Source organism: Ooceraea biroi, chromosome 1 (genome assembly GCF_003672135.1).
Source record: "Ooceraea biroi isolate clonal line C1 chromosome 1, Obir_v5.4, whole genome shotgun sequence".
In the NCBI taxonomy this organism is placed as follows: domain Eukaryota; kingdom Metazoa; phylum Arthropoda; class Insecta; order Hymenoptera; family Formicidae; genus Ooceraea; species Ooceraea biroi.
In genome coordinates this window covers 16595740-16610143 of record NC_039506.1, presented here as the reverse complement: position 1 = coordinate 16610143, position 14404 = coordinate 16595740, and the positions used below count along the sequence as shown (strand labels likewise).

General features: G+C 47.6%; 1 protein-coding gene across 7 annotated transcripts in view; it reads right to left on the bottom strand.

Annotated features, from left to right (window-relative positions):
• LOC105274942 overlaps positions 1 to 14404 on the bottom strand; it is a 52242-nt gene that overhangs the window by 29420 nt on the left and 8418 nt on the right. For 4 of the 7 annotated variants that reach the window (XR_893152.3, XM_011331435.3, XM_011331436.3 and 1 more), the window contains exons 5-7: positions 14158 to 14292; positions 362 to 472; positions 87 to 245 (exon numbers count right to left, since the gene is read on the bottom strand). Coding sequence is in view for 6 of the 7 variants with exons in the window: in XM_011331435.3 (XP_011329737.1) it covers positions 87 to 245; positions 362 to 472; positions 14158 to 14292 (405 nt within the window). In the remaining variant the exon portion in view is untranslated. The remainder of the gene's footprint in view (positions 1 to 86; positions 246 to 361; positions 473 to 14157; positions 14293 to 14404) is intronic. The other 3 variants (XM_011331439.3, XM_011331438.3, XM_011331440.3) reach the window with 3 other exon arrangements.

Genomic DNA, 14404 nt, shown 5'->3' with positions numbered 1-14404 from the left:
GACGCGCGTATATATACGCGTGCCAGCTTCATCAGTTCGTCGAAATAGTCTATCTACAATATTGAATAAACTGATGTGCATCTTACCGTAAGATATGCGGCTCATAGCTTCGTTTATGTCTTGTTTTGAGCACTCATCAAAGTCGTCGATAATTCTAAGGAGAGTGTGGGCGAGAGAAAACGGCTGGACGTAGGACAAATGGCGCAATTGCTCCAAACAGTACCTCGCTAAAACGTTAATGTCTCCTAAAACCAAAACATGAGAATCAGATATTGCGATCAACACCTTTTGAATAAGCAAACAGCGTGCGCAAGCATCGAAATTCAAGGAATTAATTAATCTTATTAAAATTAATGCCTACTTTTAGTCGTACACCTGTTTTTCTTCGCATCGAGTGATTTGCGTTTAAGTGATTTCAACGCGAGCGAGCGGCCTCTCTCGGCGCGGCATTCATTATTTAACACGATGTTATCTACGACAAATTCGTGTTCTGTCATTTTCTACATGCACAAAGAACCGCAACGAGATCTCTTCTACATGCCAATCGGTTCAATAAGCCATCGATCAACGCTTACAAATTAGACATTAGTCGATTTTAGCCAATTTGTTTTCACTCTTAAATTTCACGAAACCCCTTCCCTTCAAAACTCGACTGCGTTTTTCTAGAAAGAAAAATGATTGGCAATGAGAATGTCCACGCGAGATCTCGATCGGTGTCGGAACAGTCGAAGAGCTGAGACTTGATCCGATTGACCCACAAAAGCGTGAAGAAACGTACACATTCTACGGGGTTAATATCCTATATCGTCGACGCGCGCGCGAAGGAGGCAGCGCAAAAGAATCGTCGCAGGGGAATCGCGCGGAGGACGAGTGATCGATGGCGAAGAAAATAGTAACTATGGCACCTATAATTCGCCGACAGAATCGCGGACAACAGTTCCCCGGCCGTTATGTCGTGATATATTAGACATTAGCGCAGCCAATGGCGGCGCGTCTAGCCGTACCGTGGCTCCGCCTACTAGGAACTTCTGAATCGTTTTTGAAATAAGGAAATGCCGCCCTCCCTCCGCCTGCCTCTCCTCGTCCTCGCGACTCCGCTCCTCCTCTCCTCTCCTCGTCCACCAAGCCGCCCCACTCCGCCAATATCGTTTCCCCCTTTTCCTCTCCCTCCCGGCGTACCGACCCGTGCGACCCGGCGGAATAGACAACGGCACGATGCAGGTGCCACCGGGATGCCTGGCGTTGGTTCCCTCCTTTTACGCGCGCAGGTGAACCCGGCCAACCACGTGCTGTGGTGCGCGCGTGTGCGCGGCGGTGCGTGCACCCGACGAGAGCAAGCGAGAAAGAATAGAGAATGCTGGGGGAGGGGCCGGGTAAGGGTTCCAGGATGCGGGATGAAAAAAGAACAAGAGAAGGGCGAAAGGAGTTCTATCGATATGGAGAAAGAGATTAGAGAGAGAGAAAGAGAGAGAGAGGGGGTGAATCTTGGGTGGCACGTCTTTGACTCCGTTCTGGTCTGACCGACATGTTGCGTCAATAGCCAGACGTACCCCTCGGAAGCGCGCCATTGTGTTGCAGGAGTCGGACTCTCCTCCCGGTTTCGTGCACCTCGTGCACACATCGTTTAACAAACGGTTGTACTCCGGGATCTTCTCGCTCCCATTCCGCTCGGGCCGTCTATTGTCCGCGGCGAAACTTTCACCGTGCGACGCCATTTTGTGCGGGACGTACTGTAGAACGCGAGAGAAAATGGGGTCGCCGCGACCTGGCCGCCATTAATCCTCAAACCTGGGCGATTAGTTTGCGAGAAACGAGCCCGAAATTCCAACGGTGTTAAATCCAACGAGGGCTAAATCGGAGATCAATTCGAGAGTTCATTTGGGAACGATGCGCCACAGAGGAGGGCAAATATACATGAGAAGAGGTGACTCTCGGAAACTCTCTGAAGGCCTCTGACGACGCGTTTTTCAGCAACAAATATAATTACCCGGGTAAGATGTAAATTTAATCTCGGAGCTGTTGCTTCGTCACGGAGCGGGTGTCGCTTGCATAATCAAGCGGACGTAAAAACAAAGATACAGCTTGTATACGCGTCGCGTCGTACTCTGTGACACAGGGTAATTCTCACGTCTCAATCGTCACGATGAAGAACACCGCACGCGGAAAGGCCGGAAACGCGCGCGTAGCTTTAAATCCGTTCTCTCTCTCTCTCTCTTTTTCTCTTTGTTACCGTGCGATTCTCGGTAATCGACGTGACCGCGATTCATAGTATCGGCAACAGGATCGATTACATAATATGAGGGGGAGGAAACGAATAGCGGACGATATCGTACTGTCTCCGGCACGATACGGATGCGATAGAATGAACTACTCTGTCCGCACGCCTCCCGTATCTCTCTCGTCTCACAATGTTTGTATCTCCGTTCCTTTGGCCCTCTAAACGAATCCTTTCGCGGAAGAGCGACGTGGAGGAGCGGAGAACGACGGACCGATGAAATCGGCCTGATAATATTTGGACGTCTGTGGACTCCTCGAGGCTACGTGGCGACGACGTGGGGGGACTCTCCATGCTTATTACATCGCACGATGATGACGATGGTGTTATCAATGGCTGCACGTATCTCCGATTATTGTATACCGAGTCCGTTTCTCGTCTGGGGAACGTGATCCCTGCGCGTAATACTAGCCGGATGACCTTACAGTCGAGCATTTCGGCACCGCCGTTAGGTACGATGACGGGGGCTTGAAAAGAGGATTGCTGCGCGAAGAAAGTTGCAAGTTTGAACGTCCCTCGCGCATTTTTCGCGAAATCAATCCAAAGCGGACTGAAACATCGAGGAAATCACGCGATGACCGAGACGTGCACGGATATGGACACGGTTTGAGAAAGACGTCGGTATTCGAGGATGAAGTAACGAGTTAGTTGTTAATTACGATAATTACTTCTCGCGAAACTAATTTCCTTCAGTCACGCATAAATATTGTCACCTTAGAAATAAGAATACGTGGCCTACATCGAGACCGGTCTGGGCGTAACAGTTCTACGAGACATCCTTGAAGGATCGATAAGATGAACAAGAATGGTATTCGGTACTAGATCTCTGCAAAATGCACGTTCGCGTGACGGAAGAATGTTGCGTCGCATCGCGCAGGAAAAGTGCCTTGAAAACGGCATAAAAATATTGCAAATTGCACGAACGTCAGAGTGCCGTCGACGATAAAAATGTTCTCGTAATTGAACGGAATTAAGCATTTAACATTCCATTAGAGCCCATTAAACCAGAAGATATAAATAGTCGAAACTTTTCCTAAACGTTTCCGAAATAAATGCACATGCATGTCTCCTCAAAATGCGCTACTGTTTCCTGTGACATTAAGATGGAATAATTTCATGAAACTGAGTCTAAACGATATTGAATGAAACGTTCGTTATACTCATACTCCCAGATGCGCATTGTCTCGTCAGTAGCAGCCATCAGTGTGTACTATTTAAAGAAACGAGGCATTTTATGGCGCCGCATTAACGGTCCCATTCAAGTGACTCGTTTTATATTCTTTTTATCCTTTAATACATTGTGTCACTGTGTTACACCTGACTCATCGACAATGCTGCAACCGACAACGGATCATAAAAGAGCGGCAATTAGCAAGCTGCTAGTTCGTTCGGCCAACAAAGATGATTATGCGAGGTTTTATAGTGGTGGATTCGGATCGTACTATCTCGAGAAAGGCCGTTAAGGCCTGATGCCGCGTCGGTTTCCACTCTAACGAAGGCAGCGCGCCGGCAACTTTGTTAGATCCTCGTAAAAACGTCGTGTTCCTTAACCCGTGCCACGAAAAATTTCTTGGGGTCGGAGTGCACGTCGTAAAAAAGCGACTATGAAACGCGCCGCTCGTAAACTGTTTCCCAGACCGCGGGATCAGCATGAACGTTAACCTGATAAATCTGAAAGTTCGATTCCGCATGGTGGTCGAAGCGTGTCCGCACCGCGCCGCGCCGCACGGCGTCCACGGGGTCTTTAATCCCCGCAGTCGTTATTGCTTCTTGCTGCTATCGAATGTAAATCGTGCGTCCGAGTCGTATAAAAGGATCGTAAGACTGCCGGGTTGTCGTAAATCCGGCGACCCGACAATTTCACCACCGTAAACTACCGAGTGAAGTTACACGACTCGGCCGCAAGTAAGTGTGCAACGCGCAAAGCCTCGACGAATAATTTCAGAGGTGAAAAAATTTTCGGGGGAGGAAAAATTTCGGGAAGGAGATGAAAAAGACGGCCGCGCCGCCTTTCCATTCCGAAAATCGTGTTCCAGAAACTACCGATCGAGACGTAAACGTACTCTGTATCGCCCGTAAAAAAATGTTATGCATTCGACCGGCCTAGTACGGATCGCAGCTTGCGGCAGGTAGGATAGTGGCGATTTTTAATATACGCCGACACGTGAACCGAGAGGATTTCGTGAACCGCGTATTTCGAGCCTGTGACGGGCGAGGAGCTCGTATTGCATAATCAAACGCGCGTCTCTCATTCGCGGTCCAGCGTCGAGTTGGACGCAACGTTGCACCACACGCGACGTGACACACAGGGGTTGACGCGGCTTTGTAGCAATGATACCGTTGTGCCATCGCGCGCGTAATCGAAACCAAACGCCGCTGCCGTGATACGACTGAGCCCGTTTCGTCGACGAGGGGCGCGACACCATTACCTGGACGTAACCGAGAGAATAGTCGCTCAAGGAGAAAAATATTTTATTAATTTACAGATCATTGATTAAGTAATCCGGCTCGCGTCTAGATCGCGATGTTTTGGAGAATTTTATTTTTGTTTTTTAAAAAATCGCTAATCCGCTATAAAATTAATATACGACAAACTATATATTCTGCTAGTGTAAGTATGTGTTTAATTTAATTCTTCGCCGTCTAGACGTGACCCGGATTACTTAGTTAATGGCCTAATAAATGTTACATAAACGTGGCCGCGAAAAAAATCGATTCTCTCGAGAGAAAATAAATGTTGTTACGTTGCACCAAGTGGCGTTTTATTCAAGGCGAAACTTGTCGTAAGAGTTCCGACATGTAACTGCATAATGCAGAGGGTAGAATTCCTTTAATTCTTTCTACGTGATAATCGAAACGACAGTTTGGCTGGATCAATGCGTGTACTCCACGCGTTCCACCACGCAACGCAACGCCCGACAACGAGCGATATCGATTGTAACAATATCCGACGATACTCGGCAGCTACCTACGCTCGTTGGATTTTGCTGAGCGCGGCGACACGGATAAAGTCAAGGATAAAAGCGGGGACAGTCCGGGATGTCTGATCTGTGGTGCACAAGCGCTCTCCTCCCCCTCACTCACCCGCCTATTTCAATAAAAATAATATAACCAAAGTCTTTGCAACAGTTCCGTGGGCGTCGCCTATAAAAATAGTCAACGCGGAATCGCAATAAGTTCCAGCGGAAAGAGTCGAATGAAGGAACGGTCGTGAACGCGGCGGCTTTTATGAGACACGACATTTCGGAAGCAGTAAAATTCTATCCTGTCAAGCGTTCGCATAAAATCTTTGCTCGCCAGCCACCACGGCGCAAACACAGGGAGCGCGCGTACTTGCGATTCACGAGGGGGAGAAGGAAAAAACGAAAAAAAAACAACAAAAAGAACGAAAGAAGAGGATTAATTGTAATCTTGTCTGATTGCTTAGCGATGTGGGTGGCCCACGGTGCGGGAGAGGATGGCGTCTTCTCCCTTAATGTCGCTCGCACGCTCGTGATTTGCGACATCATATTACCCGCGATCGTAAAAACGGTTCTCCTCTCTTGAATGCGCTCGGCTAGGTGTCTTCTGTTTTCAATCGAGCGGCGCGTATCTCACTCTTCGGCGCGCAAGCGAGCTTTCTCTCGAGAGATCCTCTCGCAGTATCCAAGTTCACGTGAAATCCCAGCGGGTCTTGTGATCGCTCTCTGACGTAACCGCGAAATTTTCGAAAGGAAACCGAGGCTTGGACAGAAAAGGAATAATGTCGTCACGTCTCGCGAACTTACGGACGCGCGCGCATCACTACTACTAAGAGCACGTCGTCACCTATCGATGCACAAATAACGTACAATGCAGAGGAACGAGAAGGTGGAAGAGCGTCACGAAGACGAAGCAGAAAAGGAGACAAAAGAGAGAGACGAGGGAACCATAAACACCCCCGGAGAGGCCGCTCGAGATGCCGCGAAGACCGTTGCCCTCTCGGAGGAGTAGGAGAGCAGAAGGCCATAAAGATTTTAGGACTCTTCGGACACGCGAGGTTGGCTCGCGCAGCGCCTCGCAAGAATGAAAATGAAGCGCCCTCGCCTGTTTCCACCGTAAATTCCTCCGTTCCTTGAACGTTCCTCACGATTCGCGAGTAAGCATCGACCGAGAGAAATGACACGAGGAAGAAGGGGGTTAGCATCGTCAACGAGTTCTCGCTCGCGCGAGCGGTATGTATATGTACACGACTGCAAGGGAGTGTGCACCGTTGACAGGCCGTCGTCAACCACTAGGCACCATAATATTTTACGACATTTTTGTAATGATGGTAGACTGCCCCCGGAGCAGAGAAAGAGATACGAGGGGGAGAAAGTGACAGATCATTTAACCCCGTGCCTCGTAAAAGAGAACCGGCTCGACTCGCTAGACTGTGACCAACTTTACTACTCACCCCACCCTGTGCACCCCTATCGTAGTGCCGTGCTATCAGGTGACCAAGCCTGTCGCTTGATCGGGAGGTAAACCATCCCTCCGGGGTGATGCGTGCGATGCTCGTGCGTTTTAGTAAAGTATCTTGTTAAAGACGGCACGAAAGGTATCGGTAGATTTGTTCAAGTCGATCGATCGACCGATTCCCAAGTGCCACCCCCAAGTGCCACCTCCAAGTGCCATCGTCAATTGTAGCAATTATTGTACGTGCAGGAATACTCGGGCGATGCTGAGTAATTAATGACTGTGTAAATAATATTTTTATCCCGCCAGGAAGAAACAATTAAAAGAAGTCAAGTAGATCCGACCGAGCTGGCTATTTTATTGCTGGTAAATACACAACGTTTCGACCTGTGGATTTCAGGTCCTTTTCAAGTGAAAGTATTCAGTCAAAAACCTACAAATTAAACAACAATATCACTAATAAATCAATAAACTAATGACAAACCGACGAACCCGAACTCACTGGCTGGAGATGACCGAAGCGATGTCAGAGCGAACACAATCATAAGATGGCACTCAACTGACTGAGTCACCAGCTTCTGAGAAAAATATATCTGAGCTCTGGAAAATGAAATCGTAAATAGCTGGAAGGTCTTCTGTGTCCTTCTTTAGGTTGATTGTGTCATTATTTGCTTTGATGAAATACATTTCTGCAATTTCTCTCTTCCGCCGGTGAGAGATTAATGACTGTGTTACGTCCCGACAAGTCTCCTTTTTCTTTCGGATTCCTTTTTTTTCATTTAACCGTCATATGCCGATGTCACTGCTTTTAGACAAACTTTCTCTTTTATGATCCATCCCAAAATCCTTTCCTAACAACCTCTTAAAGGACTAAGGTTGCACGCTTAGTCATCTTCCCCGACATAGAGCCTAACTTACACTTACTTAGACTTACACACGAGATATATTTTTATAGCATTTTAATTATAAGTAAATATTAAGCAGGTCGCGCGTCCTGGAGGCGAAGCGTGACCATATCTCTTGAATTGTTTTCTCATATATCGATATAGTCACTCTCCAAAGCTCGGTTTGAAACGACATGTCTATTGCATAATGTTAACGCACAGATTAATGATACCAATATTTGTATTCCCGTTATTTAAAAACAAGATAAAATCATATATAAAATACCATAAGTATATATACGTATAAGAATCGTTAGAACTTTCGCGAAGATTCTGTAGGCCAAGAGCAGGGATTTGCGCGGGATCCTCTCCCTTTCTGTCTATGCCTGTTGCAGCCGTTTTCGAGATCTCCCATTGGCTAAAGAAAAATTCTGCTGCTCACGATTTTGATATAGTAGGAACCAACCAAGGTTCCTGGCTCTTTTCTCTTCCTGGTTCCTGACCGGCTCTCTTCACTCATATCGCGGTAAGAAAGAAGTACAGCAACGAGATCTCCAAAACGGCGTCAACGCGATCACAACTCAAGGTTCATATTTACTTCTCCCTCACTCTAAATTCATTCAACATTGTCGATTAATGAACTCAAATAAATCCAATATCTTAGTAATTAACTATCCAATTAGTAATTAAATCTCTGACTCTCACATTCCTTTTTTGACCATTTAAATTATCCTTAAATCGCAAAACGCACACGACTTGAGTCCCTGGGGTAAATTGCTTAAATGCATTGACTCCAAAAACTAAAATATTAACGTTACATCCCGTAACACTGAAATCGATTTCGCGGACTGGACACGCAATGTCGCGGAAACGATGCGCCACGATAAGGAACACGCTTATCGTGCACACGAGCGTGCGACAAACGCTGCAAATTGGAGACCATTTTCGCAGTTTTTACAGTTTTCTGCTCCGCCACGCTTGATCGTCTGTCAAGCACGGGGTCGCCATAAGTGCTACTAGTCGCGAGGCATTAAAAGTGCCATTTGCAAGGGGGTTGAATCGAGAGATAAATCAATCCGTTTCACGAACAAAATACGGCGACGAGGCAGGACGGTTAAAGACGTCTCGTCGCTGTAAAACGTGAGGGACTCTCCAAGCGCGTCTCGAGGAAAACTCTCCCTCGGGATAAGCTCGCTTGGCGAGCAAGACAAAAGCGACGTCGCGTCGTCGCGGTGCCCAACGTCAGACGGAGCGGCGAAAGATCGAATTTTGCCGGGCTGCATTGTGTGTATCGTCGTCGGCGAGTCGTAACTTTCGCATCAGTGACACGATGACGGCGACGATAACTAGGACCGGAACAAGGGATGGTTTTCGTCGTGGCAGAGCGAGAGAGAGAAAAAGAGAGCGAAGCAAACCGACGCGGGAATCTCTCGAGTTGCTAACGCGATGAATTCACCTAACCGGCTTTTAACGCTCGCGTCGTAAAGTCGGCGAAGAACTTGCTGGGGAAAAAGCCTGCCGTCTCGTCCACGCGAGAGATCGCTTTGTCAGATCGCGCTCTGTGCATATCCGTCACGGTCGCGAGGCGATCTTCCATCGCGCGATGCGCGCGATATTCGTAGCACGTTTCCAGGCCGCTGTTATTGCACGTTATCGACAACGTTATTGCGGGAATCGCGATGAATTAATCGCACTGAAACGCCGCACGAACGTTGATACATCGGAATACGCGCGCTCCGAGGTTCGCGCTGGTGTCAATCGCGAATTATGTTCTCCTTATCCGCCGGTGGTGCGCACCAAGACGTTCACTTTTCCATGGGGTTAATCATTATCCACCTCGAACTAATCGCAAACTTATTGCCTGTTAATAGTGTTTGTACGATAAAGCCATAAAACAGGCACCTTATATGCGTCTTACGCGTAGGAATGGCTACGAATACCTCGATTGGATTGGTAAACTATTTATCGTGATGGCAGAATTTCCTCATCAAAAGTCTTGTGAAAAATTATAAAACGAATTGAGGATAAAAATTGATAATGAGAAGAGCGTATGTTTAAAAAAACATGCATCATGTATGAAAGTATAAATGTGAGGTACTTGGGCATAATCACAAAGAGACTGCAGAACGGTGAAGATAATAACGTTACAAACAAGAGTGAAGATAATAACGTTACAAACAAAAAAATATGAAAAGTTGCATGTCCGAAGAATGTCATCTGAAACATTTTTACTGCACTGGTTGATGCATGTTTCAACAATTGATTTCAACAGTCGTTAATGAGTCTCTTGTTTGCGTTCGCGAAGATCTCAAAGCAATCGCTACTAACCGGGGACCAGGCAACCTACTACGTATCATGACCGATAGATTGATCCCCATAAAGTCGGTCGCGCATGCAAGACTCACGATATAATGGTTGTTTGTACATCACCGACGATATTTTCAACGTAACGTAAGGCAGTAATAAAAGTGCATCTTAATTACAACTCCCAAACAATAACGAGTCAATAAATATTGACATAAACGTCTCTGTAACAATATTTTATCAAATCTTTCAGAGATTTGTCGGCTCCAGCCGATATAATAATAATACTAATGCCTTGAAATCAAAAAAGTTAAACGTCACCCCGTGACATGTGTTATCCTTCGAGAGCGCCTCGTAATGAGTCGATCCCTTTACAACTCGACCGAGGGATCCGCAAGAGTGATTTTCTAATTTTGTAAATGGTCAGTCAATCGACCGCAAGTGTCATCGGCCGCGCGCCCGGGGAAACAAGAAAAGAATCCGACACCGAGGTCTTCACGAGATTTACGAGTAGGATTTTCGGTGAGGTCGGCATCGAAAGGGAGCCGGTCGTAAAAGTCTCTCGAGACGATCGCTATGAGAACACGAGAGCTCTCACCGGCTCTCTTTCGGCGCGACCGCAAATCGTTTCCCTCTGATTAACTTTCCGGGAACGATGATCGTTCCGTCCGTACGCGTAAAACACGTAATTAAAAATCTGAGATTTATCCCTCTTGTCCAGAGAGACCCCGAAACTTTGCTTGCTTGCGTAACCGTCGCGCGGACAAACATTGAAAAGCGAGCACGCGTCGTGCAGAAACTAACGATCAAGAGTTATTGCGCGTGCAATTATACATAATCGCGGCGCTCGTTTAATGGAAAAGACTCCGTAACATGCCACTTGCAGAGTCATACGACAATCCAGATGAAGAAAGTAATTAAAAAAAAAGAAAGAGAGAGGAAAATGCAACGAATCCGGTCAGCGTACCACGGTTGCTATCAGCGACTGTGTCGTGTGCGCTATCTGGCAAATTAACGTTTCTTCGGGCTGCAAGAGATCGCGCGTGATAGGGATTAATCTTTACAACTGATCAAACGCCTGCTACCAGCAGCAGGGCACGCCCTCCCCCGTTTTATTGAAAGAGTAAAATAGTCTCGGGCTGAAGTTTATGAAATTTATGCGGGCGTCCCCCGCGTCTTCTCGCATGCACGATGTTCGTATCGCCGTCAAGAGATCGCGATTCCGCGGCGCGCAATAATCCCGCGAGACGTAAACTGAGGAAAAACCGCGCGTTAATCCCGAAACGTATTGGTCAACTCCTAAAATCGACGTCCGTCACGAGGGAGCTGAAAGGGCGCGTTACGTTTTCGCGGGCCACGCGAAGCAACTCGCGTAATAAATGACGGAATAATGACGGGTGATGCGTAATTAAAAGCCACGTGCTCGATGCCTCGAGATGCAAGCTCGTAAAGGCAAACTTTACAACCCCATATACCCGGCGTAATCACTCTCCAGAGCCGCACCACAACTCCTTCCACCACACCGAAAACCGCGACGCGGGTACTGACTTTCCGTATTATCGGGTGCCACGCCACTTTTCCATTACCGTCGATATCACACGGGGATGATGCTCGCGTTAACTTCGATCCGCGCGGTTAACCCGCGCACGCATTCACTGTAAATCAATTAGTGTTTATGGTCAGCCGAGTTCCGGTGAACCCCGGGGGTTCACGTGGAGGGATAGATGGAACTCTTTCTCTCTCTCTGCTTTTTGCTGGATGCTCTCAAACGCCAAGATCAATCCTCATCCTCTCCGAGAGTAATCAATCTCGGAATAGTTAAGCATAAATTGAGAGTCATCGATTTCAATAATTCATTGAGAAATGATTGATACAAAGCGAACAAAGTGTACGTACAGATACCTGTCGCCTCCCATCGCGCATTTTTTTCACCCCTCAAAAAAATGTTACAACTCTAACGTTATCTCGGTGAGAAAATTGTAGACGATGCGAGTACGCACGTCTCTCTAGGAGAAAGGGCAGGCCGCGCTGACAATTCAAGTTTTAGTGGAACCCCGCTTTCTCGGGGCCGTTTACGTCCGGGGACAAACTATTTCATCCGAAAGCGAGCAAAATAACGATAACTTTTAAAAACGAGCCCGAGGATCGTAAAAGCACGAGCGAGCTCCTAGGTTTCGGCTTTGGTTATAAGTTCGTATTATATTAGCCGGGGCTCGCATGGCCCGCCGGCCAATGGGGACGCTCGTAAAACCAGGGTTAACATTCGGTCGGGTTGTCAAGTGAAAGAGTGGCTTGAATTTCGTTGTGATCACTGCGAACGACATTATAAGTACGCTCGTTCGTTTATACACCATGTCTCCGTAGCTCGCGCACGATGGAGGCGGCGATGACAAACGCGGGGAAGGGGAGGGGGAGAATATGGGGGCGACCCGTCAATTCCCCGGACAGATTATTACCGAAGCGCAAGACGAAACGCGATTTCGCGGGACCAGATCGTTCCTCGAATCATTCTCCCGCGCGTCTATCTAATTTCGTGTCCGGTTGAGAGAACGTCCACGTGTATTACAGTTTGCTTGAGAGTGCGCGATAGTCCTCAAAGACACGTCACTGCTCTCGGAAGCCAGATTCCTCTCTAAATTGATCTCCATTTTTCTTGTGAAGGGAAAATTGAGTGACGTGATATTTAACAGTGCAGGAACTGTTCCTCCGCGCTGTCATTCTTTGTCCAACGACACTTTGCGCGACTGTCGTGTACGATATAACGGCTTAAAGTATACACGGGGTAAGGAAGGATAAGCAATAGCATCCTCCACTCGAGCGCTGAATGCCGGTCTTTGTCCCGAAACTTTGCAACGACGGAGGTCCCATTATCGCGGCACTTTAATTTATTCCATAATTATTTCATTTTATTGGCATCGTGGAACGGTACGCGGTGCAACGCAGCCCTCCAAGGGTTCACGAACTTTGGCATTCCGTCATATTTTTGCGAGGGTCGCGCCTGAAAACGACCGAACGATCGCGATATTACGTTCGTCCCTTCTGCTAGCGCGGCGTATGAATAAAAGTGGCGCTTCAATAAAGGAAAAAGTAAACGCGGGTCGTCGTTTCTCTTGTCGAGTTCCTCTTGCTTCGAGATAAGCGAATTGCCTAATGAACGGTTATGCATGAATCTATATATCGAATTATGTTCATGCAAAGTAACAACCGGCGTTGCTGATGTGTCAGACACTTGTAAACAATTGCATAACGCTATCATGCGTGCGCCTATGCGAAACGATATCAAATACCGAAAGATATGGAAATACATTATGGAACATTTTTCCTGTTATTATTATCGCGTAAAAGAGTCACGGTGCGGTCTCGCTGCGCGTATACTTGGCGCGAGACACTACCGTTTCTCTTGATTGTAAAAAAATAGTGACATCCGCAGATACCGATATCAAGCGAGTACTTTATCAATGAAACGTTTTTGTGCACAATATGGATAACCATTCGCAAGAACGTCGCATTAAAGCGCCATAAAAAGTACGATTAATTCGATAAAGAGTGAAGCGTCAAGATCAGCCAGTTGAACCGAGATTACGAGCTGCCTCCGCGAACGATGGATCGATGGGAGGTGAGAAAAGTTGCACCCGATTCGCATCAGGTATTCGAGAGTCAACAAGACGGGAACGACGAAGGTGGGTCTTAAATAGCGATCGACCAGATGCAACGACTCGATACTCGGGGTTTACGTGCACAAAAAGGAAGAGAAGAAAAGAGGAGGCGCTTCTCGAATAGTTAGCAGCAGGAGTATTAATAGCCGCGCTATTAAATTCTGCCGAGACTTCCGAGTCATTCCCCCGCGATAATTCCCGGTATTACGTTCTGGCACTGTCGCCAGCCCCGGTGCTGTCATACCGTTACAAAATAGCCGAGAAACTGGAATACGCGAGACGACCAGCCGACGGGTCCGGATGCTGCTGCATCGCTATCTAACAGATCTCGCGTCGTCCTCCGTGCACTCGATCTCGCTCCCTCGATCCGCGTCGTATCCCAGACGAATTAAGATACTCGAACTCGTCACTCGCGCTGACGGCTGAACACTTATTCCGATACCTGTCGCCCTTCACGGCTCGCATCGAGATTCGCGAGCACGATTCTCAGCGTTTAGCTAATGAATACCGATAGATAATCGCGGCCGTTCTCGGTCCTCGTCGTTTCCACGCATATATATGCGCGCGTCATGTACACAAATTGCCGCGTAATGCTCATCAAGAAGTGCAAAAATTATCATACCTGAGCGGCGAGTCTCGAACGCGCCGAGAGAGTCATCAGAGGAAACAGGATAGCCCTCGCATTGCGGTCTTAATGAGACGACCGATCGTCGAACGACGGACATTTCTCGGGAGTCCCCGGGGAGAGGCTCCGGTCCTTGGATATTAAACAAATTTTCAAAACAGGTCATAATGGTGGAAGTGCTGAGAGCATGCGGGACTGCGCTGCCTTGGCGATGGTAAAGGGCGAGCCCCGCACGAAAGATAGG